This window comes from Hemitrygon akajei, chromosome 11 (assembly GCF_048418815.1).
Source record: "Hemitrygon akajei chromosome 11, sHemAka1.3, whole genome shotgun sequence".
NCBI classification, from domain to species: domain Eukaryota; kingdom Metazoa; phylum Chordata; class Chondrichthyes; order Myliobatiformes; family Dasyatidae; genus Hemitrygon; species Hemitrygon akajei.
In genome coordinates this window covers 77,241,204-77,269,100 of record NC_133134.1, presented here as the reverse complement: position 1 = coordinate 77,269,100, position 27,897 = coordinate 77,241,204, and the positions used below count along the sequence as shown (strand labels likewise).

Sequence of the window (27,897 nt, the reverse complement as noted above, 5' to 3'; positions counted from 1 at the left end):
CTCCCAGTCTCTATAACCCCTCCGGCCCCTACACCCCTCCCAGTCTCTATAACCCCTCCGGCCCCTACACCCCTCCCAGTCTCTATAACCCCTCCGGCCCTACACCCCTCCCAGTCTCTATAACCCCTCCGGCCTCTACACCCCTCCCTGTCTCTGTAACCCATCTCTATACCCTTCTCTGACCTCATAACACCCTTCAGACCCTACACCACTTCCCCCTCAGTCTCAATAATCTGCCCTGTCTCTGTAGCCCCCACTGGCCCCTAAATCCTCCCTCTTTCTGTTACACACTCTAGCCCCTGCAACTTTCCTTATTTTTGTAAACCTCTCTGGCTCCTACACCCTCTCTGATATCAGAATACTCTCTGTTACCTAGGTCTAGGATTGGCTTGAACCATTGAGTGCTGTTGAAAGATGCTCAAATTCCACTTTGGTCTGCCTGAGATTTGTTGGTCTTCTAGTTATTTATTTAAGACGTAAGACATAGGAGCAGAATATCTGGCCATTCTGCCCATCAAGCCTCCTCTGCCACTCAGTCATGGCTGATCTATTCTCTCTTCTCAACCCCATTCTCCTGCCCCTCCCTGTAACTCTTGATGCCTTTAATATTCAAGAATCTATCAGCCTCCACTTTAAATATACCAATGACTTGACCTCCACAGCTGTCTGTGACAATGAATTCCACAGATTCACTACTCTCTGAAGAAATTCCTCCTCATCTCTTGTTCTAAAAGGCCATCTTTCTATTTTAAGGCTGTGCCCTCCGGTCCTAAACTCCCTCTACTATATCTGAGCTGGCATTCCTCAGAAGGGGATTTATCCGAAGGACTTCCCTCCCCTCACCCCAACCCCACCACATTCTGCCTTCACACACCCCCCCCGGTATGAAACCATTTAGTTTTAACCTTACTCCAAACCCCAAATCCCTCTCCAATCAGCCCAGAGTCCTGCAGAGATAGAAAGCACTGGGAGGAGTGGGTTCATAAGACATAGAAGCAGAGTTAAGCCATTTGGCCATCGAGTCTGCTCTGCCATTTGACCGTGGCTTATTTATATCCCTTTCAACCCATTCTCCTGTCTTCTCCCCATAACCTTTGACACCCTTACTAATCAAGAACCTATCTTTTAACCTCCACTTTAAAAACTTGAATTACAAGATGACTAGGAGAGAATACAGCTGACTTAGCACACTCCAGAGTACAGGAGTACGTGCTGAGGGATGCGTTGCATCTTGGTGCAGCCAGTGCAAAGACTGTGGAGAAGGACTGCTACGTAGGGTCCCTCTCCAGCTGGACACTGAAGGGCAGAGTCCGAGGTAACAGCCCCTAGAGCAGCCGTTCAAAGTGGTCATGTGAGTGGCACTGAGGCTCTGTGGTGACCTGATTGAACTACAGCGCGGCATTTAGCGTGATGCTATTACAGCATGGGCCGTTCTAGAGTTTGGAGCCCAATTCCTGCCGCTGTCTGTAATGAGTTTGTATGTTCTCCCCGTGTGCGCTTCCTCTGGATACCTGTTTCCTCCCGCACTCGGCTGTAGGTTAATTGGTCAATGTAAGTTGTAACCATATAACCATATAACAATCACAGCATGGAAGCAGGCCATTCCGGCCCTCCTAGTCCGTGCCGAACTCTTAATCTCACCTAGTCCCACCCACCCGCACTCAGCCCATAACCCTCCACTCCTCTTTCCTGTCTTGCGATTAGTTCAAATTCCAGTTTAATTATCATTCAACCACACATGAATATCCATGAATACAGCCAAACAAAACAGCCTTCCTCCAGTGCCAAGGTTTAAAACACAGTACTAACAGTCATGCATAGTACAAGGCACATAGAGTACATTTATATTTATGTAACATTTAAGATAGTAAACATATATAATTTAGAAAGCGATGAAGCTAGCAAGTGCGTATAAGATAGCAGTAAAATGCAGTCACACAAAAAATATATAGTCCAAGTCGAACACAATACATCTTGTTTTTCTGCCGAGCGGACACTGGGGGGGCAGCATCATCTCCAGCGTGAGTGCCACACCACACCGCTACTGACGCCTCTCCCTGGGCCACCCTGCAGCTAGAGGCCTAGTCTTTACTGTGGCCGATGTCACGCAGCTCCCCTGCTGTTTGCCAATAAACCAGTGAGTAGAACTCGCAACATTCCACATTAACAATATCCAACATGGCCTTGTGCTCACTCTCCGTTAGTCTGCACACCTTCACGCACCAACGGCATCAGGGTCCGCACCAAGTTCAGCTCCTCCAGTTTCTCCAGCAACGAGCAACTTGCTGATGAGGTAGGCCCGCAGCACCTGTAACTCTTCATGTCCAGCAATTGCAAAAGATACCTTTGACTGGCCCCATAGAGGCCACTGCGTCTCAGCATGCTGCCGTCTTACCGGAAATGATTAGTTTTAAAACGTAGGTTGCTGTGTGGTGGAACTTGTTGGGCTGGCATGGCCTGTCCAGCTTTGTATCTCTAAATAATGATTGTATATTTCCTGTATATATTTCATGGAATCAATAAGAGCAGTTTCAGTGTCCTGCCATAACTGGAAACCAAACACTGAATGTAACGGCCTTTCAAACATAGGGAAGCCATGGCTGCGTAGCGGTGAGTGCATTGCTTTACAGTGCCAGTGACTAGGGTTCAAGCTCTGTAAGTTCTCCAACAGGACTGTACGGGTTTCCTCCAGCTGCTCTGGAATCCTCCACGTTTCAAATAAGTACTGGTTTGTAGGTTAATTGGTCAGATGGGTGTAATTGGGCGGCTTGGACTGGAAGGGCGGCTTGTTACTGTATCCCTAAATAAAAAATAAATTAAATTAACTTCACGTGTGTGTTCTGTAAGGAAAAAGAGAGAATGAAGTTAGTGCATTGGGAGAGAATGTGTTGGGTTGATTATACAATGAATCAATGTAGAATGCGGAGTATATTGATTGTATTTACTGTAAAATGAATATAAAGATTAATTCAAAAATTCTCCCTCTCCTGGTAGTGTGTGATGAGATGGTGTAAGAGGATCTTCACTCTGTGTCTGACCCCGGGAGTGTGTGATGGGACAGTGTGGAGGGAGCTTCACTCTGTGTCTGACCCTGTGAGTGTGTGATGGGACGGTGTAGAGGGAGTTTCACTCTGTGTCTGACCCCGGGGAGTGTGTGATGGGACGGAGTAGAGGAGTTTCACTCTGTGTCTGACCCCGGGAGTGTGTGATGGGGCACTGTGGAGGGAGCTTCACTCTGTGTCTGAGCCCGGGGAGTGTGTGATGGGACACTGTAGAGGGAGTTTCACTCTGTGTCTGACCCCGGGAGTGTGTGATGGGACAGTGTAGAGGGAGCTTCACTCTGTGTCTGACCCCGGGAGTGTGTGATGGGACGGTGTAGAGGGAGTTTCACTCTGTGTCTGACCCCGGGAGTGTGTGATGGGACGGTGTAGAGGGAGTTTCACTCTGTGTCTGACCCCGGGAGTGTGTGATGGGACGGTGTGGAGGGAGCTTCACTCTGTGTCTGACCCCAGGAGTGTGTGATGGGACAGTGTGGAGGGAGTTTCACTCTGTGTCTGACCCCGGGAGTGTGTGATGGGACGGTGTGGAGGGAGCTTCACTGTGTCTGACCCCGGGAGTGTGTGATGGGACGGTGTAGAGGGAGTTTCACTCTGTGTCTGACCCCGGGAGTGTGTGATGGGACGGTGTAGAGGGAGTTTCACCTCTGTGTCTGACCCCGGGAGTGTGTGATGGGACGGTGTAGAGGGAGTTTCACTCTGTGTCTGACCCCGGGAGTGTGTGATGGACAGTGTAGAGGGAGATTCAGTCTGTGTCTGACCCCGGGAGTGTGTGATGGGACGGTTGTAGAGGGAGTTTCACTCTGTGTCTGACCCCGGGAGTGTGTGATGGGACGGTGTAGAGGGAGTTTCACTCTGTGTCTGACCCCGGGAGTGTGTGATGGGACGGTGTAGAGGAGTTTCACTCTGTGTCTGACCCCGGAGTGTGTGATGGGACTGTGTAGATGGAGTTTCACTCTGTGTCTGACCCCGGAGTGTGTGATGGGACTGTGTAGATGGAGTTTCACTCTGTGTCTGACCCCGGAATGTGTGATGGGACAGTGTGGAGGGAGATTCACTCCGTGTCTGACCCCGGGAGTGTGTGATGGGACTGTGTAGATGGAGTTTCACTCTGTGTCTGACCCCAGGAGTGTGTGATGGGACAGTGTGGAGGGAGATTCACTCCGTGTCTGACCCCGGGAGTGTGTGATGGACGGTGTAGAGGGAGTTTCACTCTGTATCTGACCCCGGGAGTGTGTGATGGGACGGTGTGGAGGGAGTTTCACTCTGTGTCTGACCCCGGGAGTGTGATGGGACAGTGTAGAGGGAGATTCACTCTGTGTCTGACCCCGGGAGTGTGTGATGGGATGGTGTAGAGGGAGTTTCACTCTCTGTCTCGAGCTTTCAGCCAGGTATATCATAACCGATGTTTTGATGACAAACTCAGCCATTTTCATCAGGGATGATGCTGGGCATGTCTAGTCCAGTCCGGGTAATTATACCCCCATATTCCATCCCTCCTGACTGGTTTGTCCTCATCCAGCCAGGCTGCCACTCTCCCACCTTGCTGACAGTCAAATTCCAGTTCTTGGAACGAGACCTTCATCTTTGTTAAAATTCTTTTCCTCCAGTTTCATTTCAATGACTTTCTTTACTAGGTGGTCTCAAAAGCTATTGGTGTGACACGGTAGGTTTGTGCCACTGAAGTCGAACCTGTGGGCATTGCGAATGCTGCCACTGATTCCTCCAAACTTCTTGTGCTCTTTGATGAAGTTTGGGAACTCCTGGTGCAGAGGGAGCTTCACTCAGTGTCTGACCTTGGAGTGTGGTGGGGTGGTGCAGAGGGAGCTTCACTCAGTGTCTGACCTTAGAAGTGTGATATGGGACAGTGTGGAAAGAGCCCTTCCAATGCCCATCTTGGGACAGTGTAGTGGGGCCTTTGTTTAAATTCTCACTGCTTTCTTTACAGCCATCCAGAGTTATCTCAGCAAGTTCTGTCCTTCAAACTTCAATCGTTTCCTTTGGAGTGATCCCTCGGAATTCCGGATTTCCAAGATTTTCTTTGGTTTTGCGATTGGAGCAATATTTAGTATTGGTAGGTGACATTAAGGGGAAATGCTCCTTGCCTTCTTATTATTTGCCTATGTTTGGGGTAGGAGTGATCTAGACTTTGGCCACTCTATCCTGTCGATTCCCAAATCTCTTCCCTGTCTCTGGATTCCCATTTCATGACAGGAAGATAGCAATTAAAACTTTGTTCTTTAGAACATTGGAGAATGAGGGGTAACTACACAGAAGTGTATAAAATTGTGAGTGGTATAGATAAGGTGGAGTTATTTCCCTGTAGTAAGGTCGTCTAAAACTAAGGGGCATAGGTTTAGTGTGAGAGAGGAAAGATTCAGTAGAGACATTTTTTTTTAGAGACTCCTGGGGTCAGACTCAGAATGAGCCTCCCTTTACTCCATTACATCGCACATTCCCGGGGACGGACGTAGAGTGAAACTCCCTCCACACCGTCCCATCACACACTCCCGGGGTCAGACACAGAGTGAAACTCCCTCCACACTGTCCCATCACACACTCCCGGGTCAGACACAGAGTGAAACTCCCTCCACGCCGTCCCATCACACACTCCCGGGGTCAGACACAGAGTGAACCTTTCTCCACACACTCCCGGGGTCAGGCACAGAGTGAAACTCCCTCCACGCCATCCCATCGCACACTCCCGGGGGTCAGACACAGAGTGAATCTCCCTCCACACTGTCCCATCACACACTCCCGGGGTCAGACACAGAGTGAACCTCCCTCCACACACTCCCGGGGTCAGACACAGAGTGAACCTCCCTCCACACACTCCCGGGGTCAGACACAGAGTGAAACTCCCTCCACACCGTCCCATCACACACACCCGGGGTCAGACACAGAGTGAAACTCCCTCCACACCGTCCCATCGCACACTCCCGGGGTCAGACACAGAGTGAAACTCCCTCTACACTGACCCATCACACACTCCCGGGGTCAGAAACAGTGAAACTCCCTCCACACCGTCCCATCACACACTCCCGGGGTCAGACACAGAGTGAAACTCCCTCTACACTGTCCCATCACACACTCCCGGGGTCAGACACAGAGTGAAACTCCCTCCACACCGTCCCATCACACACTCCCGGGGTCAGACACAGAGTTAAACTCCCTCCACACCGTCCCATCACACACTCCCGGGGTCAGACACAGAGTGAAACTACCTCTACACTGTCCCATCACACACTCCCTGGGTCAGACACAGAGTGAAGCTCCCTCTACACCGTCCCATCACACACTCCCGGGGTCAGACACAGAGTGAATCTCCCTCCACACCGTCCCATCACACACTCCCGGGGTCAGACACAGAGTGAAACTCCCTCCACACCGTCCCATCACACACTCCCGGGTCAGACACAGAGTGAAACTCCCTCTACACAGTCCCATCACACACTCCCGGGGTCAGACACAGAGTGAATCTCCCTCCACACGGTCCCATCACACACTCCCAGGGTCAGACACAGAGTGAAGCTCCCTCTACACTGTCCCATCACACACTCCCGGGGTCAGACACAGAGTGAAACTCCCTCCAAACCGTCCCATCACACACTCCCGGGGTCAGACACAGAGTGAAACTCCCTCTACACTGTCCCATCACACACTCCCAGGGTCAGACAGAGTGAAGCTCCCTCTACACTGTCCCATCACACACTCCCGGGGTCAGACACAGAGTGAATCTCCCTCCACACCGTCCCATCACACACTCCCGGGGTCAGACACAGAGTGAAACTCCCTCCACACCGTCCCATCACACACTCCCGGGTCAGACACAGAGTGAAACTCCCTCTACACAGTCCCATCACACACTCCCGGGGTCAGACACAGAGTGAATCTCCCTCCACACGGTCCCATCACACACTCCCAGGGACAGACACAGAGTGAAGCTCCCTCTACACTGTCCCATCACACACTCCCGGGGTCAGACACAGAGTGAAACTCCCTCCAAACCGTCCCATCACACACTCCCGGGGTCAGACACAGAGTGAAACTCCCTCTACACTGTCCCATCACACACTCCCAGGGTCAGACAGAGTGAAACTCCCTCTACACTGTCCCATCACACACTCCCAGGGTCAGACAGAGTGAAACTCCCTCTACACTGTCCCATCACACACTCCCGGGGTCAGACACAGAGTGAAACTCCCTCTACACCGTCCCATCACACACTCCCAGGGTCAGACAGAGTGAAACTCCCTCTACACTGTCCCATCACACACTCCCGGGGTCAGACACATAGTGAAACTCCCTCCACACCGTCCCATCACACACTCCCGGGGTCAGACACAGAGTGAAACTCCCTCCACACCGTCCCATCACACACTCCCGGGGTCAGATACAGAGTGAAACTCCCTCCACACCGTCCCATCACACACTCCCGGGGTCAGACACAGAGTGAATCTCCCTCCACACTGTCCCATCACACACTCCCGGGGTCAGACACAGAGTGAACCTCCCTCCACACACTCCCGGGGTCAGACACAGAGTGAACCTCCCTCCACACACTCCCGGGGTCAGACACAGAGTGAAACTCCCTCCACACCGTCCCATCACACACACCCGGGGTCAGACACAGAGTGAAACTCCCTCCACACCGTCCCATCGCACACTCCCGGGGTCAGACACAGAGTGAAACTCCCTCTACACTGTCCCATCACACACTCCCGGGGTCAGATACAGAGTGAAACTCCCTCCACACCGTCCCATCACACACTCCCGGGGTCAGACACAGAGTGAAACTCCCTCTACACTGTCCCATCACACACTCCCGGGGTCAGACACAGAGTGAAACTCCCTCCACACCGTCCCATCACACACTCCCGGGGTCAGACACAGAGTGAAACTACCTCTACACTGTCCCATCACACACTCCCTGGGTCAGACACAGAGTGAAGCTCCCTCTACACCGTCCCATCACACACTCCCGGGGTCAGACACAGAGTGAAGCTCCCTCTACACCGTCCCATCACACACTCCCGGGGTCAGACACAGAGTGAATCTCTCTCCACACCGTCCCATCACACACTCCCGGGGTCAGACACAGAGTGAATCTCCCTCCACACGGTCCCATCACACACTCCCGGGGTCAGACACAGAGTAAAACTCCCTCCACACTGTCCCATCACACACTCCCGGGGTCAGACACAGAGTGAAACTCCCTCCAAACCGTCCCATCACACACTCCCGGGGTCAGACACAGAGTGAAACTCCCTCTACACTGTCCCATCACACACTCCCAGGGTCAGACAGAGTGAAACTCCCTCTACACTGTCCCATCACACACTCCCGGGGTCAGACCCAGAGTGAAACTCCCTCTACACCGTCCCATCACACACTCCCAGGGTCAGACAGAGTGAAACTCCCTCTACACTGTCCCATCACACACTCCCGGGGTCAGACACAGAGTGAAACTCCCTCCACACCGTCCCATCACACACTCCCGGGGTCAGACACAGAGTAAAACTCCCTCCACACTGTCCCATCACACACTCCCGGGGTCAGACACAGAGTGAAACTCCCTCCAAACCGTCCCATCACACACTCCCGGGGTCAGACACAGAGTGAAACTCCCTCTACACTGTCCCATCACACACTCCCAGGGTCAGACAGAGTGAAACTCCCTCTACACTGTCCCATCACACACTCCCGGGGTCAGACCCAGAGTGAAACTCCCTCTACACCGTCCCATCACACACTCCCAGGGTCAGACAGAGTGAAACTCCCTCTACACTGTCCCATCACACACTCCCGGGGTCAGACACAGAGTGAAACTCCCTCCACACCGTCCCATCACACACTCCCGGGGTCAGACACAGAGTGAAGCTCCCTCCACACCGTCCCATCACACACTCCCGGGGTCAGACACAGAGTGAAACTCCCTCCACACCATCCCATCACACACTCCCGGGGTCAGACACAGAGTGAAACTCCCTCCACACCGTCCCATCACACACTCCCGGGGTCAGACACAGAGTGAATCTCCCTCCACACTGTCCCATCACACACTCCCGGGGTCAGACACAGAGTGAAACTCCCTCCACACCGTCCCATCACACACTCCCGGGGTCAGACACAGAGTGAAACTCCTCTTACTCCATCTCATCACACACTCCCAGCAGAGGGACGCTGTGTTTTCATTTTTAATTTCTGGATTAAACTTTATATTCATTTTCTCAGTAAATGCAGTCAGGAAAGGCTGCCTTCCACATTAATTTCCCACCCAGCGGGTGGTGAGTGTATGCAACGAACTGTCAGAGGAAGTGGTTGAGGCAGGTGTTCAGAATCACTTGGATAGGTATGTGGAGGGCAGGGCTTGGAGGGATGTGAGTGAAATGCAGGAAACTGGGGCTAGTTTGGTGGGCACTGTATTTGGCATACACTAGTAGGGCCGAAGGGCCTTATCCATGCTGTACTGTTGTATGACTAGGATTCTATTGTCCTCAGGACCCTGGAAGAATACCTCTTGGACTGCTCCCCAAACATCCCTAGCCCCCCTCTTGGAAATGACCTCCATGGTTAATAGCCCAATTAACTGAGCCATGCCGTAATTGATAAGTAGTCTCTCCATCCCTGTGGAGCTCTCTCCGTGCCACGGCAGTAGAGTTGGCCGGAGTGAGACTCGAACACACAACCTTCTCAGAAATGAAGGACAACCACCCACTGCAAAACTAATTATGTGTTTCAGGTTTCTACTTCCTTGTCGTGGACCGGCTGGACCTTTACGAGGAGCACAAGATTTATATCCTCTATGGATTGTCCAGTACGTGATGCATCAGAATCAGTAACAAGTTTACCAACTCTGAAACTTATTGTTTCGTGACAGCAGTACACTGCAAAGTACTATACATTATCCTTTTTAGTACTCTCATATACTTTCAATAGTTCATTAATTTGTTCCTCAGTTTGTCTTTACTATACTTTAAAACTTTTTCCATGAAACTTTGTCTAATTGAGGCAGCTCTTAGTTGGGCCAAAATGGTCCTGATATGTTGCAGTTAACTGAAATCCACCGTATATGGAACATACAAAAACATAATTAGTATTTCAATATATAGTATAAAAATAGTGACATAGTGTTCATCGTTACATGGACTATTCAGAAAGCTGTTCCTTAAACATTGTGTGTCTTTAGGCTCCTGTACCTTCTCCCTGACGGTAGTCATGAAAAGTGGGCATGGGGGTCCTTCGTGATGGGTGCTGCCCTTGCTGACAGCCCCTAATAAGATTATGATTCTCCAAATGCTCGTAAATCCTGCGTCTAAGAACTTACTCCATTAGTTGGCCCACCACTTACATAAAACTCACTGGTTTGTAATTCCCAGCATTATCCCTATATCCCTGTTACCTTTCTTGAAAAACAGAACAACATTTGCCATCCTCCAGTCTTCAGGCGATTCTTCTAAGGCCAGTGAGGATGCAAAAATTGTTGTCAAACCCCTAGCAATCTCTTCCTTCACTTCCCGTACTAACCTGAGGTATATCTGTCCGACCTCAGAGACACATCTATCCCAATGTCTTCAAAGCCTTAACTTTGACATGCTCCAGTACTTTAGCCTGCTCTATGCTGATCTCGCGTTTGTCAAAGTGCCTTTCACTGGTGAACCCTGAAACAAAGTATTCATTAAGGGCATCCCCATGTCCTCCAACATGTTTCCCCTTTTATCCCTGAGCAGTTCTACCCTCACTGTCCCTGTTCTTCATGCACGTGTAGAACACCTCGAGATTTTAATTAATGCTATTTTCCAGGGCCTTCTTATTTCTCCTAGATCTCCTCAGTCCCTTCTTTCTGGCTACCTTGTACCTCTCCAGAGCTCTGTCTGATTTTTTGCTTCCTAAACCTTAAGTATGCTTCTTTCTTCCTTTTGAATCTTCTCTTCTTCTACGGGCCGAGTGCAGTCACAGGCAGTTTACCATCTGCCCCTGCAGCAGGCTTTGCGGAATCATTCCTTCCGTGACTTTCATTGTGTGTTCAGGTGTCATGGCGTTGGGCTGGAGTATCTCAGCATACTACCGGTGTGCCATTCTGGTCATGTTGCCGAACATGCTGGGTGGGGAAGGCCGTGGGATCCTGCTGCTGCTTCTCATCAGCGCCATCATGGAAGGTAAGAGTCAGCGATCCACAGCGTTCGGGGTCCAGCGGTCTGGGTTAAGGGAGAGCTACTGTCATAGAGAATCACTGAGCAGACTATAAACAGATTGGGATTTTCTCCCCATTCAGGAGATGTTGGGCACTGGAGCTGACTGGGAATACCAATACTTAATGTTGGTAGACTTTCGTTGGGGACCAATTGGAGCTAGTGGGTGGCAGTAATATTTAGACCAGACCAGATCTCATTGGTTGATTTATTGATGGACAGGGCTAAAATACCTAACAAGATTTCATTGATTGGTGGAAAGGTGTAATAGGCTTGAAAATAACTCATTGATTGATCTCCAGTTGGTAATGTACTAGTTAAGATTTCATTAATAGTCAAAGTTCAAAGTAAATTTATTATCAAAGTACTTGTACGTCACTATATACTACCCTGAGATTTGATTTTCTGCAGGCGTTCGCAGGAAAATAAAGTAATACAATAAAAGTTATGAAAAACAAGACTGACAAACAACCAATGTCCAAAAGAAGACAAATTGTACAGATATAAACAATACTGAGTTGTAGAGTCATCGAAAGTGAGTCTATAGGTTATGGAATCCATTCAGTATTGAGGTGAATGAAGTTATCCATGCCGATTCAGGAGCCCGATGGTTAAAGGGTAATAACTGTTCCTGAAGCTGGTGGTGTGGGACCTAATGGTAGTAGTGAGAAGAGAGCTTTCCAAAGATGAAGAGGTGCTGATCCTTGATGGTGGATGCTGTTTTCTTGCAGTGGTGCTCCTTGTAGGTGTGTTTAATGGTGGGGAGGGCCCTTTGCCAATGACGGACTGAGCTGCAGCCACCATTCTCTGTAGACTTTTCCACTCCTGGGTATTGGTGTTTTCATACCAGGTATAGGACATCTGGATAAAAACACAAAATGCTGGCAGAACTCAGCAGGCCAGACAGCATCTATGGGACGACGTGTGAAGGGTTTCGGCCCGAAACGTTGTCACTACCTCCTCCCATAGATGCTGTCTGGCCTGCTGAGTTCTGCCAGCATTTTGTGTTTTTATTTATTTCCAGCATCTGCAGATTCACTCGTGTTGCCTGCTGGATATGGATAATGTTTTGACCAAGCGAGATCTCATTTACTGATAAACCACACATAGAGGATTAAATAATATCTCCAGTCTCTCTCTGCCCTGCTTTATTGTAACATCAATAGGAACAGTTTCAGCAGTGACAATATTGTGGGATGTTTGCTGCAATGACCGGAAGCTTGGTTGGAGGGGTTGAAGGCAGGTGTAGGTGCTGCTGGTGATGGCTGGGGGAAGTCATGGAGACAGGGAGGGGTACACAGGCAGCAAGGGGTCTCAGACAGGGAGAGGTGCAGGGGATGGAGAGGGATTACAGCAATAGGGATCGGTGGCGGCCAAATGGAGTTACAGAGATGGGGAGAGATGTAGGGACCGTTACAGAAATAGAGAAGTGTAGAGGCTGGAAGGGGTCTCAGAAATGGGGCTGGACGTTGGGGTTGGATAGGGTTTACAGAAGCAGGGATGGATGTAGAGATCGGGGTTTTACTGAGATGGGGAGGAGTATAGGAGCTGAAAGGGGTATCAGGGAAAAGGAGAGGGGTTACAGAGATAGAAGCGTGTATGGACTGGAGTGGTTACAGAGACAGGGAGGGGTGTAGGGACTGGAGGGGGTTACAGAGACAGGGAAGGGTGTAGGGACTGGAGTGGTTACAGAGCTGGGGAAGGGTGTAGGGACAAGAGAGGTTACAGAGCTGGGGAAGGGTGTAGGGACTGGAGTGGTTACAGAGACAGGGAGGGGTGTAGGGACTGGAGTGGTTACAGCGACAGGGAGGCGTGTAGGGACTGGAGTGGTTACAGAGACAGGGAGGGGTGTAGGGGCCAGAGGGGGTTACAGAGCTGGGGAAGGGTGTAGGGGCTGGAGGGGGTTACAGAGACAGGGAAGGGTAGGGACTGGAGTGGTTACAGAGACAGGGAAGGGTGTAGGGACTGGAGTGGTTACAGAGACAGGGAGGCGTGTAGGGACTGGAGTGGTTACAGAGATGGGGAAGGGTGTAGGGACTGGAGTAGTTACAGAGACAGGGAGGGGTAGGGACTGGAGTGGTTACAGAGACAGGGAAGGGTGTAGGGACTGGAGTGGTTACAGAGACAGGGAAGGGTGTAGGGGCTGGAGTGGTTACAGAGACAGGGAAGGGTGTAGGGACTGGAGTGGTTACAGAGACAGGGAAGGGTGTAGGGACTGGAGTGGTTACAGAGACAGGGAAGGGTGTAGGGACTGGAGTGGTTACAGAGCTGGGGAAGGGTGTAGGGACTGGAGCGGTTACAGAGACAGGGAGGCGTGTAGGGACTGGAGTGGTTACAGAGACAGGGCGGGGTGTAGGGACTGGAGTGGTTACAGAGATGGGGAAGGGTGTAGGGACTGGAGCGGTTACAGAGACAGGGAGGCGTGTAGGGACTGGAGTGGTTACAGAGACAGGGCGGGGTGTAGGGACTGGAGTGGTTACAGAGATGGGGAAGGGTGTAGGGACTGGAGTGGTTACAGAGACAGGGAGGGGCGTAGGGACTGGAGTGGTTACAGAGACAGGGAAGGGTGTAGGGACTGGAGTGGTTACAGAGACAGGGAAGGGCGTAGGGACTGGAGTGGTTACAGAGACAGGGAGGCGTGTAGGGACTGGAGTGGTTACAGAGACAGGGAAGGGTGTAGGGACTGGAGTGGTTACAGAGACAGGGAGGGGTGTAGGGACTGGAGTGGTTACAGAGATGGGGAAGGGTGTAGGGACTGGAGTGGTTACAGAGACAGGGAAGGGTGTCGGGACTGGAGTGGTTACAGAGACAGGGAAGGGTGTAGGGACTGGAGTGGTTACAGAGACAGGGAAGGGAAGGGACTGGAGTGGTTACAGAGACAGGGAAGGGTGTAGGGACTGGAGTGGTTACAGAGACAGGGAAGGGTGTAGGGACTGGAGTGGTTACAGAGACGGGGAGGGGTGTAGGGACTGGAGTGGTTACAGAGACAGAGTGGGGTGTAGGGACTGGAGTGGTTACAGAGACAGGGAAGGGTGTAGGGACTGGAGTGGTTACAGAGACAGGGAAGGGTGTAGGGACTGGAGTGGTTACAGAGACAGGGAAGGGCGTAGGGACTGGAGTGGTTACAGAGACAGGGAAGGGCGTAGGGACTGGAGTGGTTACAGAGACAGGGAAGGGCGTAGGGACTGGTGTGGTTACAGAGACAGGGAAGGGCGTAGGGACTGGAGTGGTTACAGAGACAGGGAAGGGTGTAGGGACTGGAGTGGTTACAGAGACAGGGAAGGGTGTAGGGACTGGAGTGGTTACAGAGATGGAGGCGTGTAGGGACTGGAGTGGTTACAGAGACAGGGAAGGGCGTAGGGACTGGAGTGGTTACAGAGACAGGGAAGGGCGTAGGGACTGGAGTGGTTACAGAGACAGGGAAGGGTGTAGGGACTGGAGTGGTTACAGAGACAGGGAAGGGTGTAGGGACTGGAGTGGTTACAGAGATGGAGGCGTGTAGGGACTGGAGTGGTTACAGAGACAGGGAAGGGCGTAGGGACTGGAGTGGTTACAGAGACAGGGAAGGGTGTAGGGACTGGAGTGGTTACAGAGACATGGAGGGGCGTAGGGACTGGAGTGGTTACAGAGACAGGGAGGGGTGTAGGGACTGGAGTGGTTACAGAGACAGGGAAGGGCGTAGGGACTGGAGTGGTTACAGAGACAGGGAAGGGCGTAGGGACTGGAGTGGTTACAGAGACAGGGAGGCGTGTAGGGACTGGAGTGGTTACAGAGACAGGGAAGGGCGTAGGGACTGGAGTGGTTACAGAGACAGGGAAGGGTGTAGGGGTTGGAGGGGGTTACAGAGACAGGGAGGCGTGTAGGGACTGGAGTGGTTACAGAGACAGGGAGGCGTGTATGGCTGGAGGGGGTTACAGAAATGGGGAAGAGTGTACGGGCTGGAGGAGGTTACAGAGATGGGTTAGGTATAGGTAGTTATAGAGAAGGGGGTTGTGTGTGGGGGGGCGGTGGGCGGGTAGGTGTTACTGGTGGTGGATTTGATTGCAAGTGTGAGAACTATGAAAGTGGGACAGTGCCAATTAGGATCCTGTCTGTGTGGGGAGGTGGAATGTGAGGGTTTGCAATGAGCTGATTATCAACTACAGGAAGGAGGTACATGAGATAGTACTCTTTAGGGGAATAGAAGTAGAGAGGCTCAGTTGCTTGGTGTCAAAATATCAGAGGATCTGTCCTGGGACCAGCACGTAAATGCCATTACAAAGAAGACACAAAAATCCTCTAATTTCTTACAAGTGTGTTGATTTGGCATGTCACCAAAAACTTTGGAAAACCTCTATAGATGCACGGTGGAGAGTATCCTTTCGATTTATTTATTTATTGTGGTTCAGCACCGAACAGGCCCTTCTGGCCCTTCGAGCTGTGTCACCAAGCAATACCCAGTTTAATCATGGGACACTTTACAATGATCAGTTAACCTACCAACCGGTACGTCTTTGGACTGTGCGAGGAATCCGGAGGAGACCCACAATATCACAAACTCCTTACAGGCAGCGGTGGGAAATAATCGGCTACTTCAGGGCCTGGTATGCCATGCTCTATACTTGCTACTACCATTGGGCAGAAGGTACATAAGGCAGGCCCCACACCACTGGGTTCGGGAACAGTTATTACCTTTCAACGATCAGCCTCCTTAAACAGCGAGGATAACTTCATTCACACTATTCTGAACTGATTCTATGACGTACAGAATCCATTTTCAAGGAGTCATTACAACTCGTGTTTCCGTATCATTTTTATTTGCACCAGTTTGTTGTCTTCAGCACACTGATTGTCTTTCTTCGTCTGTTTATGTATAGTTTGTCATAAATTCTGTTGTATTTCTTTTCTTTCCTGTGAATGCCTGCAAGAAAATGAATCTCAAGGTAGTGTAAGGTGACATATATGTTACTTTGGTAATAAATTTATTTTGAATGTTGAGGTGGGACAATGAGGCCGGCTTGGAGCTCAGAATGGCTGTGGGATGGGCGACGTGGAGGGAGAGCCAGGCCGTGGGAGAGGCAGTGAGGAAGGAGCGCTGTGCGGTGGCAGAGTTAATGATGAGCATGTGTTTTATTATGGAAGGAGCTGCCCCTCGGGTGTGACGTCAAGCCAAGGCCCTGTATCTCGGGTGGGAGTAAAAAGTGCAGGTGCCACTGGCATTCAGAGCCACTGCTATTTCACCACCCATGAACATCCCTCTCCTGATTGTGGGTCTTGCTGTGCACAGATTTCCTGCTTCAGGGAGTCTGGGACAAACAAGGTTTCTCTGCTGGGATTCAGCGCAGGCCTGTGTGTTGACAGGCCTCCATGGACTCTGTCTGCACTTCTTGCTGCCTCAGTAAAGCAGGCAGCAGAATCAAAGACCTCACCCACCCCAAACTTCTCTCTTTGGGCAGCAGATACAAAAGCCAGAAAGCATGTACCACCATAGTCAAGGGCTGCCTCAAGAGTCACTGTTATCAGACTCTTGAATGGACCCCACACAGTGGGCTCTTGACCTCCCAATCTAGCTCATCGTGGTCCTTGCATTTTATTGTCTGTCTGCACTACTCTTGCTCGTTAACTGTAACATTTTATTCTTCATTCTGTTTTCTGTACTTATATATGGAATAACAAATCCAAAGTGATGGGGGAACTGGGGAGGTCGGACAGCATCTGTGGAGGAGAATAAACAACTGACATTTTGTGCCGAACCCGTGTCCTGTTCCCTCCACAGACGCTGTCGGCCTGCTGAGCTCCTCCAGACTTTGTGTATTTTACATTGGATTTCCAGCATCTGCAGAATCTTATGTGTTTATGTGTGGCGTGATCTTTCTGGGTGGCAGGCAGACAGAAACTTTTCACTGTATCTCGAAACACGACAATAATAAACTAATTATCAATACCAGTGAAGTTCCAACAGTTAACTCGCACGAGGCGCAGATGGTCTGTTGGCTGGGGCTGCTGAGGCTGTGATGGTTGTAATGAGGTGATTCCATTCGTTGTTATTTGTGTGAAGTGTTCCACCTTCTCTTTCCCCACCAAACAATTTGGTGTTAGGGCCCATGTCGAACATCGAGAAGAACATCGAGGTGGTGAGTGAGTCCGTGAGCTGCACCGTAGAGCTTCAGATTAACCACACCAAGCTGCTGTGGAAGATGATGCTCTTGCCCATGAAGAACATTATCCTCAACATGATGGTCTGGACCCACAGCACTTGCCCTTCCCCGCCCCCACCCCTCACCATCCCATCCCTCTCCCCTTCCTGTTTCTCCTCACCCCTTCCCCTGATCCTCCCCCATCGTTCCTTGCCCTTCCCACTGCTCTCCTCCCATTCTTCTCCCTTCAGCCCTCACCCTCCCTTCCCCTACTCCTCTGTCCCCACCCCTCCCACTTTCCCAACCCTCCCATCATCTGTCCTGTCCCAACCCAGTGCTCTCCTCTCACCCCATTCCCCACAACTCTTCACCCTCCTCGCTCTCTCCCAATTCTCTTTCTTCACCCCTCATCCTCCCTTCCTCTGCTCCTCTCCCCTCCACTCTCTGCACCCCCTTCCACCCCCTCTTTCCATTACCCCCTCTATTCTCTTCCGTCTCCACTTCATACTTGACTCCAACCAATTCCACACCTCCAACCGCCCCCCCATCTTCCCACTATCAACCTACCCCTTCTCCATGTCCCTACCATATCACAATACTCCCTCTTACCACCCCAGCCACGGGGTATGCTCCCTCGTTACCACCCCACCTGTGGGGTAGTGCTCCCTCCTTACCTCCCCAGCCGTGGGTATGCTCCCCTGTTACCACCCCACCTGCGGGGTAGTGCTCCCCCGTTACCACCCCACCTGCGGGGTAGTGCTCCCCTGTTACCACCCCACCTGTGGGGTAGTGCTCCCCGTTACCACTCCACCCGCGGGGTAGTGCTCCCTCCTTACCACCCCCGCCCGCGGGGTATGCTCCCTCGTTACCACCCTCCCGCGGGGTAGTGCTCCCTCCTTACCACCCCGCCCGTGGGGTAGTGCTCCCTCCTTACCACCCCGCCCGTGGGGCAGTGCTCCCCGTTACCACCCCTCCCGTGGGGTAGTGCTCCCCGTTACCACCCCACCCGTGGGGTAGTGCTCCCTCCTTACCACCCCGCCCGTGGGGTAGTGCTCCCCGTTACCACCCCACCCGTGGGGTAGTGCTCCCTCCTTACCACCCCACCTGCGGGGTAGTGCTCCCTCGTTACCACCTGCCCGCGGGGTAGTACTCCCTCCTTACCACCCCACCCGTGGGGTAGTGCTCCCTCCTTACCACCCTCCCGTGGGGTAGTGCTCCCTCCTTACCACCCCACCCGTGGGGTAGTGCTCCCCGTTACCACCCCACCCGTGGGGTAGTGCTCCCCGTTACCACCCTCCCACGGGGTAGTGCTCCCTCCTTACCACCCCAGCCGTGGGGTAGTGCTCCCCGTTACCACCCTCCCACGGGGTAGTGCTCCCTCCTTACCACCCCGCCCGTGGGGTAGTGCTCCCTCCTTACCACCCCACCCACGGGGTAGTGCTCCCCGTTACCACCCTCCCACGGGGTAGTGCTCCCTCCTTACCACCCCGCCCGTGGGGTAGTGCTCCCTCCTTACCACCCCAGCCACGGGGTAGTGCTCCCTCCTTACCACCCCAGCCGTGGGGTAGTGCTCCCCGTTACCACCCTCCCACGGGGTAGTGCTCCCTCCTTACCACCCCGCCCGTGGGGTAGTGCTCCCTCCTTACCACCCCACCCACGGGGTAGTGCTCCCCGTTACCACCCTCCCACGGGGTAGTGCTCCCTCCTTACCACCCCGCCCGTGGGGTAGTGCTCCCTCCTTACCACCCCACCCGTGGGGTAGTGCTCCCCGTTACCACCCTCCCACGGGGTAGTGCTCCCTCCTTACCACCCCGCCCGCGGGGTATGCTCCCTCCTTACCACCCTCCCGTGGGGTAGTGCTCCCTCCTTACCACCCTCCCGTGGGGTAGTGCTCCCTCCTTACCACCCCGCCCGTGGGGTAGTGCTCCCCGTTACCACCCCACCCGTGGGGTAGTGCTCCCTCCTTACCACCCCACCTGCGGGGTAGTGCTCCCTCGTTACCACCTGCCCGCGGGGTAGTACTCCCTCCTTACCACCCCACCCGTGGGGTAGTGCTCCCCGTTACCACCCTCCCACGGGGTAGTGCTCCCTCCTTACCACCCCAGCCGTGGGGTAGTGCTCCCCGTTACCACCCCAGCCACGGGGTAGTGCTCCCTCCTTACCACCCCAGCCGTGGGTATGCTCCCTCCTTACCACCCCACCCGTGGGGTAGTGCTCCCCGTTACCACCCCACCCGCGGGGTAGTGCTCCCTCCTTACCACCCCACCCGTGGGGTAGTGCTCCCCGTTACCACCCTCCCGCGGGGTAGTGCTCCCTCCTTACCACCCCACCCACGGGGTAGTGCTCCCCGTTACCACCCTCCCGTGGGGTAGTGCTCCCTCCTTACCACCCCACCCACGGGGTAGTGCTCCCCGTTACCACCCTCCCGTGGGGTAGTGCTCCCTCCTTACCACCCTCCCGCGGGGTAGTGCTCCCTCCTTACCACCCCACCCACGGGATAGTGCTCCCTCCTTACCACCCCCGCCTGCGGGGTAGTGCTCCCTCGTTACCACCTGCCCGCGGGGTAGTACTCCCTCCTTACCACCCCACCCACGGGGTAGTGCTCCCTCGTTTTCACCTGCCTGCGGGGTAGTACTCCCTCCTTACCACCCACCCACGGGGTAGTGCTCCTACGTTACCACCCTCCAGTGCAGTACCCAGATGAGGAAGAGAGTGAGGAGAGTAAACAACACAGAAGGTGCTGAGGAGTGTGGAGAGGGAAAGGAGCAGGGAGAGAAGAGTGGAGGGAACATCTCCTTTGTCCACACCCTTTCATCCCATCCTCTTTCCCCCTCTCCATCTCACCTCCCTCCCTCTCTCCATCTTCCCATCTCCCTCTCCATCCCCCTTGCTCTGGTGAGTCATGTGACACTGTTACAGCTCGGGTCGTTGGGCTTTCTTCCCACCGTCCAAAGCTGTACCAGTTGGTAGGTTAATTGGCCATTGTAAATTGTTCTGTGATTAGGCTTGGGTTTAAGTAGGTGAGTTGCTGGGCAGTGTGACTCATTGGGCCCAAAGGGCCTGTTCTGTGCTCTATCTCTAAATAAATAAAGATAAAAACGCTTTGCCTCTCTGTGACTGTATCATCCTCTTCCCACCTAGTTCACCATTCTGCCCAAGCCCCTTCCTCGTATCTCACTCCACTTTCCCATTTAACACACATTTCCTATGTTCCTTCTCCCTTTCCCTGACCTTATCTTCACATCCCTACCTGTTCCACATCCCTCATTCCACTCCCTGTCCTTTTCCTCCTTCAGCTAATCTCCTCTGCCCTCCTCTCCCTGCTCCTTTCTCTCTCGGCCTCCTCACTGTTCGTGCATTGTTTCCCATCCTGGGACTCATCCTCTCCTCATACCTTCCGGGCGTTGCACCGTAGGGTGGTGAGAAAGGAGAGAGATCGCCATGAGAGGCGCAGAGGAGGGGGGGCACTGCGTTGTGGGAGGGCAGTGAAGAGGGAATACCGTGCTGCAGGAGTGTCAGTATCACCCTGTGAGGGTCAGCAAGGGGTGTGCTGACATGCAGGATGAGGGAATGCCACGCGGTGGGAGGAACGAGGAGTAGGGACAGCGAGGAGGGGGTTCCGCGATGTGAGAGGGGTGTTGAGAAGGGAGCACTGTGGAAGGAGTGTTGAGGAGGGTGAGCCATGGAGGGTGGTGAGGAGGGACTGCCGCACTGCGGAAGGGGCAGTGAGGAGAGAGCATTGTGGGGAGGTGGAATCACTGGGGAGGGAGGAATGATGAGGGGGTGTGCCACAGGAGGGAGCATCAGGCTGTAGGAGGGGCAGTTTAACATCTTTTCTGTGCTCCATTCAGGATGACAGCCAGAAATTTGGCAAAGGCACCATGCAGGTAAAATCATCTTTCAATGAGGTCAACAACCAGATCATCTCAAAGGAAGGCTATGATATCTCCAAGGCGCAGAGCGACAAGGAAAGAAACCTCACCACGCAGAAGCTCTTCGAGCGGAACACAAAGATGCGTTGTGAATGTGAGTCACTTTCCCCATTTTATTGTTGGCACGCTGGCCTTCGCCAGTCAGGGCACTGACTATAGGATTTGGGATGTTATGTTGCAGATGTACAAGACGTTGATTGGGTAGCCTCCAACCTGATGACATGAACATTGATTTCTCTAACTTCTGTTAATGCCCTCCTCCCCTTCTTACCCAATCCTTATTTATTATTTCTCCCCCCCTTTTTTCTCTGTCTCTGTCCCTCTCACAATCACTCCTTGCCTGCTCTCCATCTCCCTCTGGTGCTCCCCTCCCCCTTTCTTTCTCCTTAGGCCTCCCGTCCCATGATCCTTTCCCTTCTCCAGCTCTGTATCCCTTTCGCCAATCACCTTTCCGGCTCTCAGCTTCATCCCTCCCCCTCCTGTCTTCTCCTATCATTCCAGATCTCCCCCTCCCCTTCTCACCTTCAAATCTCTTACTATCTCTTCTTTCCGTTAGTCCTAATAAAGGGTCTCGGCCCAAAATGTCGACTGTACTTCTTCCTATAGATGCTGCCTGGCCTGCTGCGTTCCACCACCATTTTGTGTGTGTTGCTTGAATTTCCAGCATCTGCAGATTTTCTCATGTTTACATGGAGTATTATGTTCAGTTTTCATCACCCTGCCATAACATGTCATTCAATTCAAAACAGAATATTTTCATAAAGTGGTGGATACAGCCCAGCCCATCACCGGTAAAGCCCTCTCCACCATTGAGCAGATCGCTGCCGCAAGAAAGCAGTATCCATCATCAAGAACGACCGCCATTCTGTCATGCTGTCTTGTCGCTGCAGCCATCAGGTGGGAGGTGCAGCAGCCTTAGGTCCCACACCAGCAGGCTCAGGAACAGTTCTTACCCTTCATCCGTCAGGTATTTATTTAGCAATATGGCATGGAGCGGGGTCTTCCAGTTCTCCGAACCACCGTGCCTCAGCAACCCCCTGATGACCCTGATTAACCCTAACCTAATCACAGGATAATTTACAATGATCAATTAACCTAGCCGGTACATCTTTGGACTGTGGGAGGAAACCAGAGCACTCGGGGAAAACCCATTTGTTCCATGGGGAGGACGCACAGTGTTCGTTAGAGACTGCACTGGAATTGAACTGGGAAGTCCAGCGCCTGAACCGGCATGGATAACTTCACTCACCTTAACACTGGATTGATTCCACAACCTATGGACTCCGTTTCAAGGACTTTACGATTCATGTTCTCGGTATTATTTATGTATTTATTATTATTTTGTATTTGCATGGTTTGTCTTACTTTGCACATCAGTCAGTCTTTCTGTGTAGTTTTTCCTTGATTCTATTGTACTTTTGGTTGTATTGTGAATGCCTGCAAGAAAATGAATCCCAAGCTAGTATATGGTATATGGCATCTTTAAGGAGGTGGACACTGAACCCATGAACACTACCTCACTACTTTTTTAAAATTTATTTCTGTTTTTTGCACTACTTACTTTATCTTAACTAATGCATGCACTGTGTATATAATTACTGAAGTTCAGTCTTTTCTCTATTTATCATGTATTTTGTTGTCCCACTGCAGTAAAGTTAACACATTTCGCCACATATGCTGCTGATATTAAACCTGATTTCAATTCTGATGTACGTATTTGATAATAAATTTACTTTGAAGTTTGTACTTTGAGCAGTGCAAAGAAGAGAGGTGAACATATGGCAACGCACAACAGTTTTATTGGCACGTGGCATGCAGTGCTGCCCCTCGATTCTTTAAAACCACTCCCATAAAATAAGATACATAATCACTATCGTCACTGCCAAATAAAGCAGCGAATGACTTTTGTCCAACCTGACAGCAGTGGGATGTTTCACATTAAACGTCTCACGCCGGCCGGCTTGGTGCTAGCTAGACGGTGGTCAGAACACATGACGTTGGATGACACGTTTTAGAATCCTCACAGACCTGATGCATACATCTGCATTTAGATAGTAAAAGGTTACAATAACAATACTATTTAGAAATGATGTTATTTTTCAATTGTCTCTTTAAAAGAATAGTAATAATTATTTTTGAACAAGTTTTCTAAAATGCTTCATTTATTTCTGTGTCATTGTTATATGAACTGTAATATACTTCTATTAACTAATAATACATGTAAATAAGCAACATCCTTTTTTCCTTGAAAAAAGTCCATAATTATTGTTATGAATTCATCAATCAGTGGTAATCTTTGCTGAAAATTACCCTGCCACGTGAGAAAATAGTTTAAAAGATTATTACTTATTAGGGCACATGCTCTCAGAAAGGTTCTCCAGCTCTGATTTCGGCTTACTCAGGACTTGAGGATGTGTGTTATAGGGAGATGTTGGGCAAACTGGGACTCGCTACCACGAGTGTAGGAGACTGAGTGGCCCTATAAATACCTCCTCCTTGATGGTAGCAATGAGAAGATGGCATGTCCTGGGTGAAGGGGTTTCTTAATGATGGGCAGTGCCTTCTTGAGGCATCACCTTTTGAAGATGTCCTCAATGGTGGGGAGGCTCATGCCCATAACGGAGCTGGCTGAGTTTATAAATTTCTGCAGCATTTTTCCGACCCTGTGCAGTGGCACCTCCATACCAGACGGTGACGCAGCCAGTTAGAATGCTCTCCTCAGCACAGCTGTAGAATGTTGTCCAGCCCAGACCAGTACACGATGGCAAATTGTAACAGATGTAAATGTGTGCGGTCCATAAAGTATCCTTTATCAACTGTAGATGCTGGAATGTGGGCGGGTGGTTGCATAAGTGTGTGGTTGATGGTCAGCATGGACTTGGTGGGCCAAAGGGCCTGATTCCATGCTGAATGACTGTATGACAGGGAGGGGCAGTGAGGAGGGAAAGTCACTGGAGGGGAGATGAAGGAGGTGTGCTATGTGGGGAGGGCAATGAGGAGGAAACACTGCGCTACAGGACGGGTAGTGAGCAGGGAGCTCCACACTGTGGGAGGGGTGGTGAGGGAGGAACACCACGCTATGGGATGGGTGATGAGAAAGAAGTGCATTACAGTGTGAGGGGTAGTGAGGGTGGAGCACCACAGTGGGAGGGGAGGACTTGAGGAAGGGAATGACTTTGAACCACAAGCCCTCTAAGCTGGGAGAGTGTGATCCCATAAACTGCAAGAAGACAAGCAGGGAGGGGTGTTTCTCCTGGGGCTATAACACTCGCCTCCCCCCAACAAAAATTGGTCAAGGAACAAAATTTTGCTCCTCCTGGCATCCTGCTGTGTTTAGACTGTCGTCTACTCTCAGTGCACAAGCCGGGGTTTGGAGGGGCAGCAGAGAGTAAAATGCAATCTTTCTTTCACTGCAGTCATTGTTACAAAAGCGATCCGTCGTTGCAAGCTGTGGTTCGAGACGAAACACATAGCGTGCCTCGACAAAATACCTATCCCTATCTTCAACCACCTCTTCTGCGTCCCGATGGTATTCGATTTTATGTGTAACATCATGAAAGGTAAGGTTACCATCAGCTTTATCACCAATACCTCTCCAATCACCACCTTGCGTACTCCTGGCATGTGAGTGGTAACAGGCCTTTTGCCCCATCACAACCATGCTGACCTTTTTAAACCTTTACACTATTCCTTCCTGTCGCCATTAATTTTGCATCCTCTCTACCTTCAACCGACACACACAAAATGGTGGTGGAACGCAGCAGGCCAGGCAGCATCTATAGGAAGAAGTGCTGTCGACGTTTTGGGCCGAGACCCTTCGTCAGGACTTCTTCCTATAGATGCTGCCTGGCCTGCTGCGTTCCACCACCATTTTGTGTGTGTTGCTTGAATTTCCAGCATCTGCAGATTTCCTCATGTCTTCCTCTCTACCTTGCCTATTTGAGTAATTGTGTAAATGTTTCTTAAACACAGCAATTGCATCTAAATCTAACATCACCTCTGGCAGTTGATTCCAGATATCAACATTTTTCTCTGTAAAGTAAATTGAACCTTAAACCTATGCTTGCTTACTTAAGCCATCACCCCTACTCAGCAGCTCAACAGAGTCCTCTGTCCTGGGCCAGTCTTTCAAGTTGTCCCCGGGTGTAGCCCATCTTCAAAGATGCCTCCTCTCCTAGGGATGAGCCTTTGGAGTCTATTAGTGTGTAACCCCCTGGGTCGCCTCAGGTTCGCTCAGCTCGCTTCCGTCTATGGGGAGCAGCCTTCGGCCCCGCCAAACTGGGTAATCAGCTTGTGTGGATGCTGTGTGACGTCCCCACCCCGCCCAATAACAGACAGTACACCATATGTGATTAAATGATTACACTTTATAGATCTTACTGGAGCTATGTACTTAATAGAGATACAACATAAAAGGAAAAAGTAAAAGGTGCCAAATTTATCAAAGTACAACCACTTTGTGCACAACCGTTGGAGCTCAGTTAACGAAGTCTTCTTGCCACCATTTAATCTCCTCTGACCTCCTCGACCCACCGCCTGGGACCAACCACGGTGATCGACCAGACGCTCCACACGAATCTGTCCTCGTCTCCTCTCCTCGCCGAAAACCCTGGGCCTCAGACCCCCCCCCCCCCCCCACTCGGGGTTGCCCAGCTTACAACATCGCGTCTTCTCCCTCTAACCCCCCTCGCGCCGTTTCCCCAAAAGGCCGCACAACACAAGCTTATAGCCCCACAAGAAAGAATAACATCTATCCCAATTGGTTAACAAGTGAATACAATTTTCGTTATCAACAATTATAAGCCAAACAAGCTGCGAGAGAAAGCACTCTCTCACCAGTTACCATAACAAAGAAGCATTTTTACTATTAACATAACAAATAAGCCATTTTATTAGCCTTAGCAGTAACATAAAAGAAGAAACCCCTTACAAGTGTTTGGAGTCTGGGCTTTTATGGGACGGGGTTGGTAGCCCCATGTCCTTTCTTTGCCGGGCTTGGGACAGTCAATGGAGAAGTTACATTAAAGCTATGCCTCCTAATTTTGATACCCTACCACAGGAAAAAGATTCTAACAATCTGCCTTTTATATGCCTCTATTCTTACATGTATACCACTTATAATCTTATATACCCCTATTGATCACTCCCAAGCCTCCTCTGATCCAGGCACCATCCTAGTGAATTTTCTTTACACTCTTTCCACTCCTTCCTATAGTGTGGTGACAAGATTGCACACAATAATCCAAGTGCAGCCTAACCAGAATTTTGTAAAGTAGCAATATAACGCCCCAACTCGTATATTGTATGCTTCAATATAAGATAGTTCTTAAGGTGTCGTAGCTGGTGCGTTGGGGGAGTGGTGGTTGTGGGGTCAAGCTCCTACTACTTATTAAATGTTCCCATTAGTGTGGGCCTCAAATAGCCTCTGATAACTGTCAAGCCAAGTTTATTGACATTTAACATATACTGAATAACCATACAATGTATATAGAAACAAGATAACATTTTTCTGAACCTAGGTGTAAAGCACATAACACACAATAACTTGTGAAGCTACGGTAAAACCTGCACCTGAATCACACACAAATAACAAACTAAAGTGTGTAGTATTCAATATTGTAAGGTACAGAACAGATTAACCAGTGACACTTTGGCAGAGAGTTCAAAAGCCCAATAGCCTGAGGGAAGAAACTGTTACCCATCCTGACCGTTCTTGTTTTTATGCATCAGAGTCTCCTGTCTGATGGTAGGAAGTTAAAGAGAATGCCGGATGGATGGGCGGGATCCTTAGTAATGCTAAGGGCCCTGCGTACACAGTGTGCCTGATAAATATCCCCGATGGATGGTAAGGAGACCCCTATGATCCTCTCAGCCCTTTGTAGGGACTTCTGGTCCATCACTTGGCTGCTCTCATACCAGATGGAGATTCAACTTGTCAAGATGCTCTCAATGGAGCTTCTGTGATGGGGAGGTGGTAGCCTTGCTTGCCTCAATCTTCTTAGGAAGTGGAGGTATTGCTGTATCTTCTTGTTCAGGGAGGTGATATTAAGGGACCACATGAGGTCACCTGTGATGTGAAGTGTCAGGAACTTGGTGCACTTAACTCTCTCTATGGAGGAGCCATGTATTTGCAGAGGGAGATGTTTTGTCTGCACCTTCCTGAAGACCACAATGATTTCCTTTGTCTTCTCCACGTTCAGGTTTAGGTTGTCCAGCTACTGGCCTTTGTCGTGGTTTTTCGTGCCTCACAAATGACCAGGAGACGCAGAAGATTCTTCAAGAAGGGTTAAACTTTAATTTGCAAATCAAAGCTGAGACAGTCATTGAGCTAGTCGCTGATTGCCCACCGATCCTTGTACATAGCATTTTTTATAGCAATCTCCTGGTCCAGTTGCATTAGCATATGTAATTGATCTATAGTTGCATATTACACGTACCTCACGTACATCATTGTCCCTATTGTTTCTATCCATTGACTTAATCATGTTCTAATCTACATCTCTTAGCTACCTCTCATTAACACACCATTATAATCTACATTCTTAAGATTTCATTCTCCTACTAAATTGGATACATGCATAGCAAATAGCAAGTTCAAAGC

At 50.9% G+C, this 27,897-nt stretch overlaps 1 protein-coding gene across 1 annotated transcript in view; it reads left to right on the top strand.

Moving 5' to 3' along the window:
• Positions 1 to 2,558: 2,558 nt before the first annotated feature.
• The window catches only part of dcst1 (DC-STAMP domain containing 1), a 109,266-nt gene continuing 83,927 nt past the window's right edge, over positions 2,559 to 27,897 (top strand). Inside the window, exons 1-7 of the mRNA XM_073059915.1 lie at positions 2,559 to 2,610; positions 5,005 to 5,130; positions 9,799 to 9,873; positions 11,087 to 11,215; positions 17,327 to 17,466; positions 21,216 to 21,390; positions 24,713 to 24,856. Coding sequence (XP_072916016.1) covers positions 11,092 to 11,215; positions 17,327 to 17,466; positions 21,216 to 21,390; positions 24,713 to 24,856 — 583 coding nt within the window. The 5' untranslated portion in view covers positions 2,559 to 2,610; positions 5,005 to 5,130; positions 9,799 to 9,873; positions 11,087 to 11,091. The remainder of the gene's footprint in view (positions 2,611 to 5,004; positions 5,131 to 9,798; positions 9,874 to 11,086; positions 11,216 to 17,326; positions 17,467 to 21,215; positions 21,391 to 24,712; positions 24,857 to 27,897) is intronic.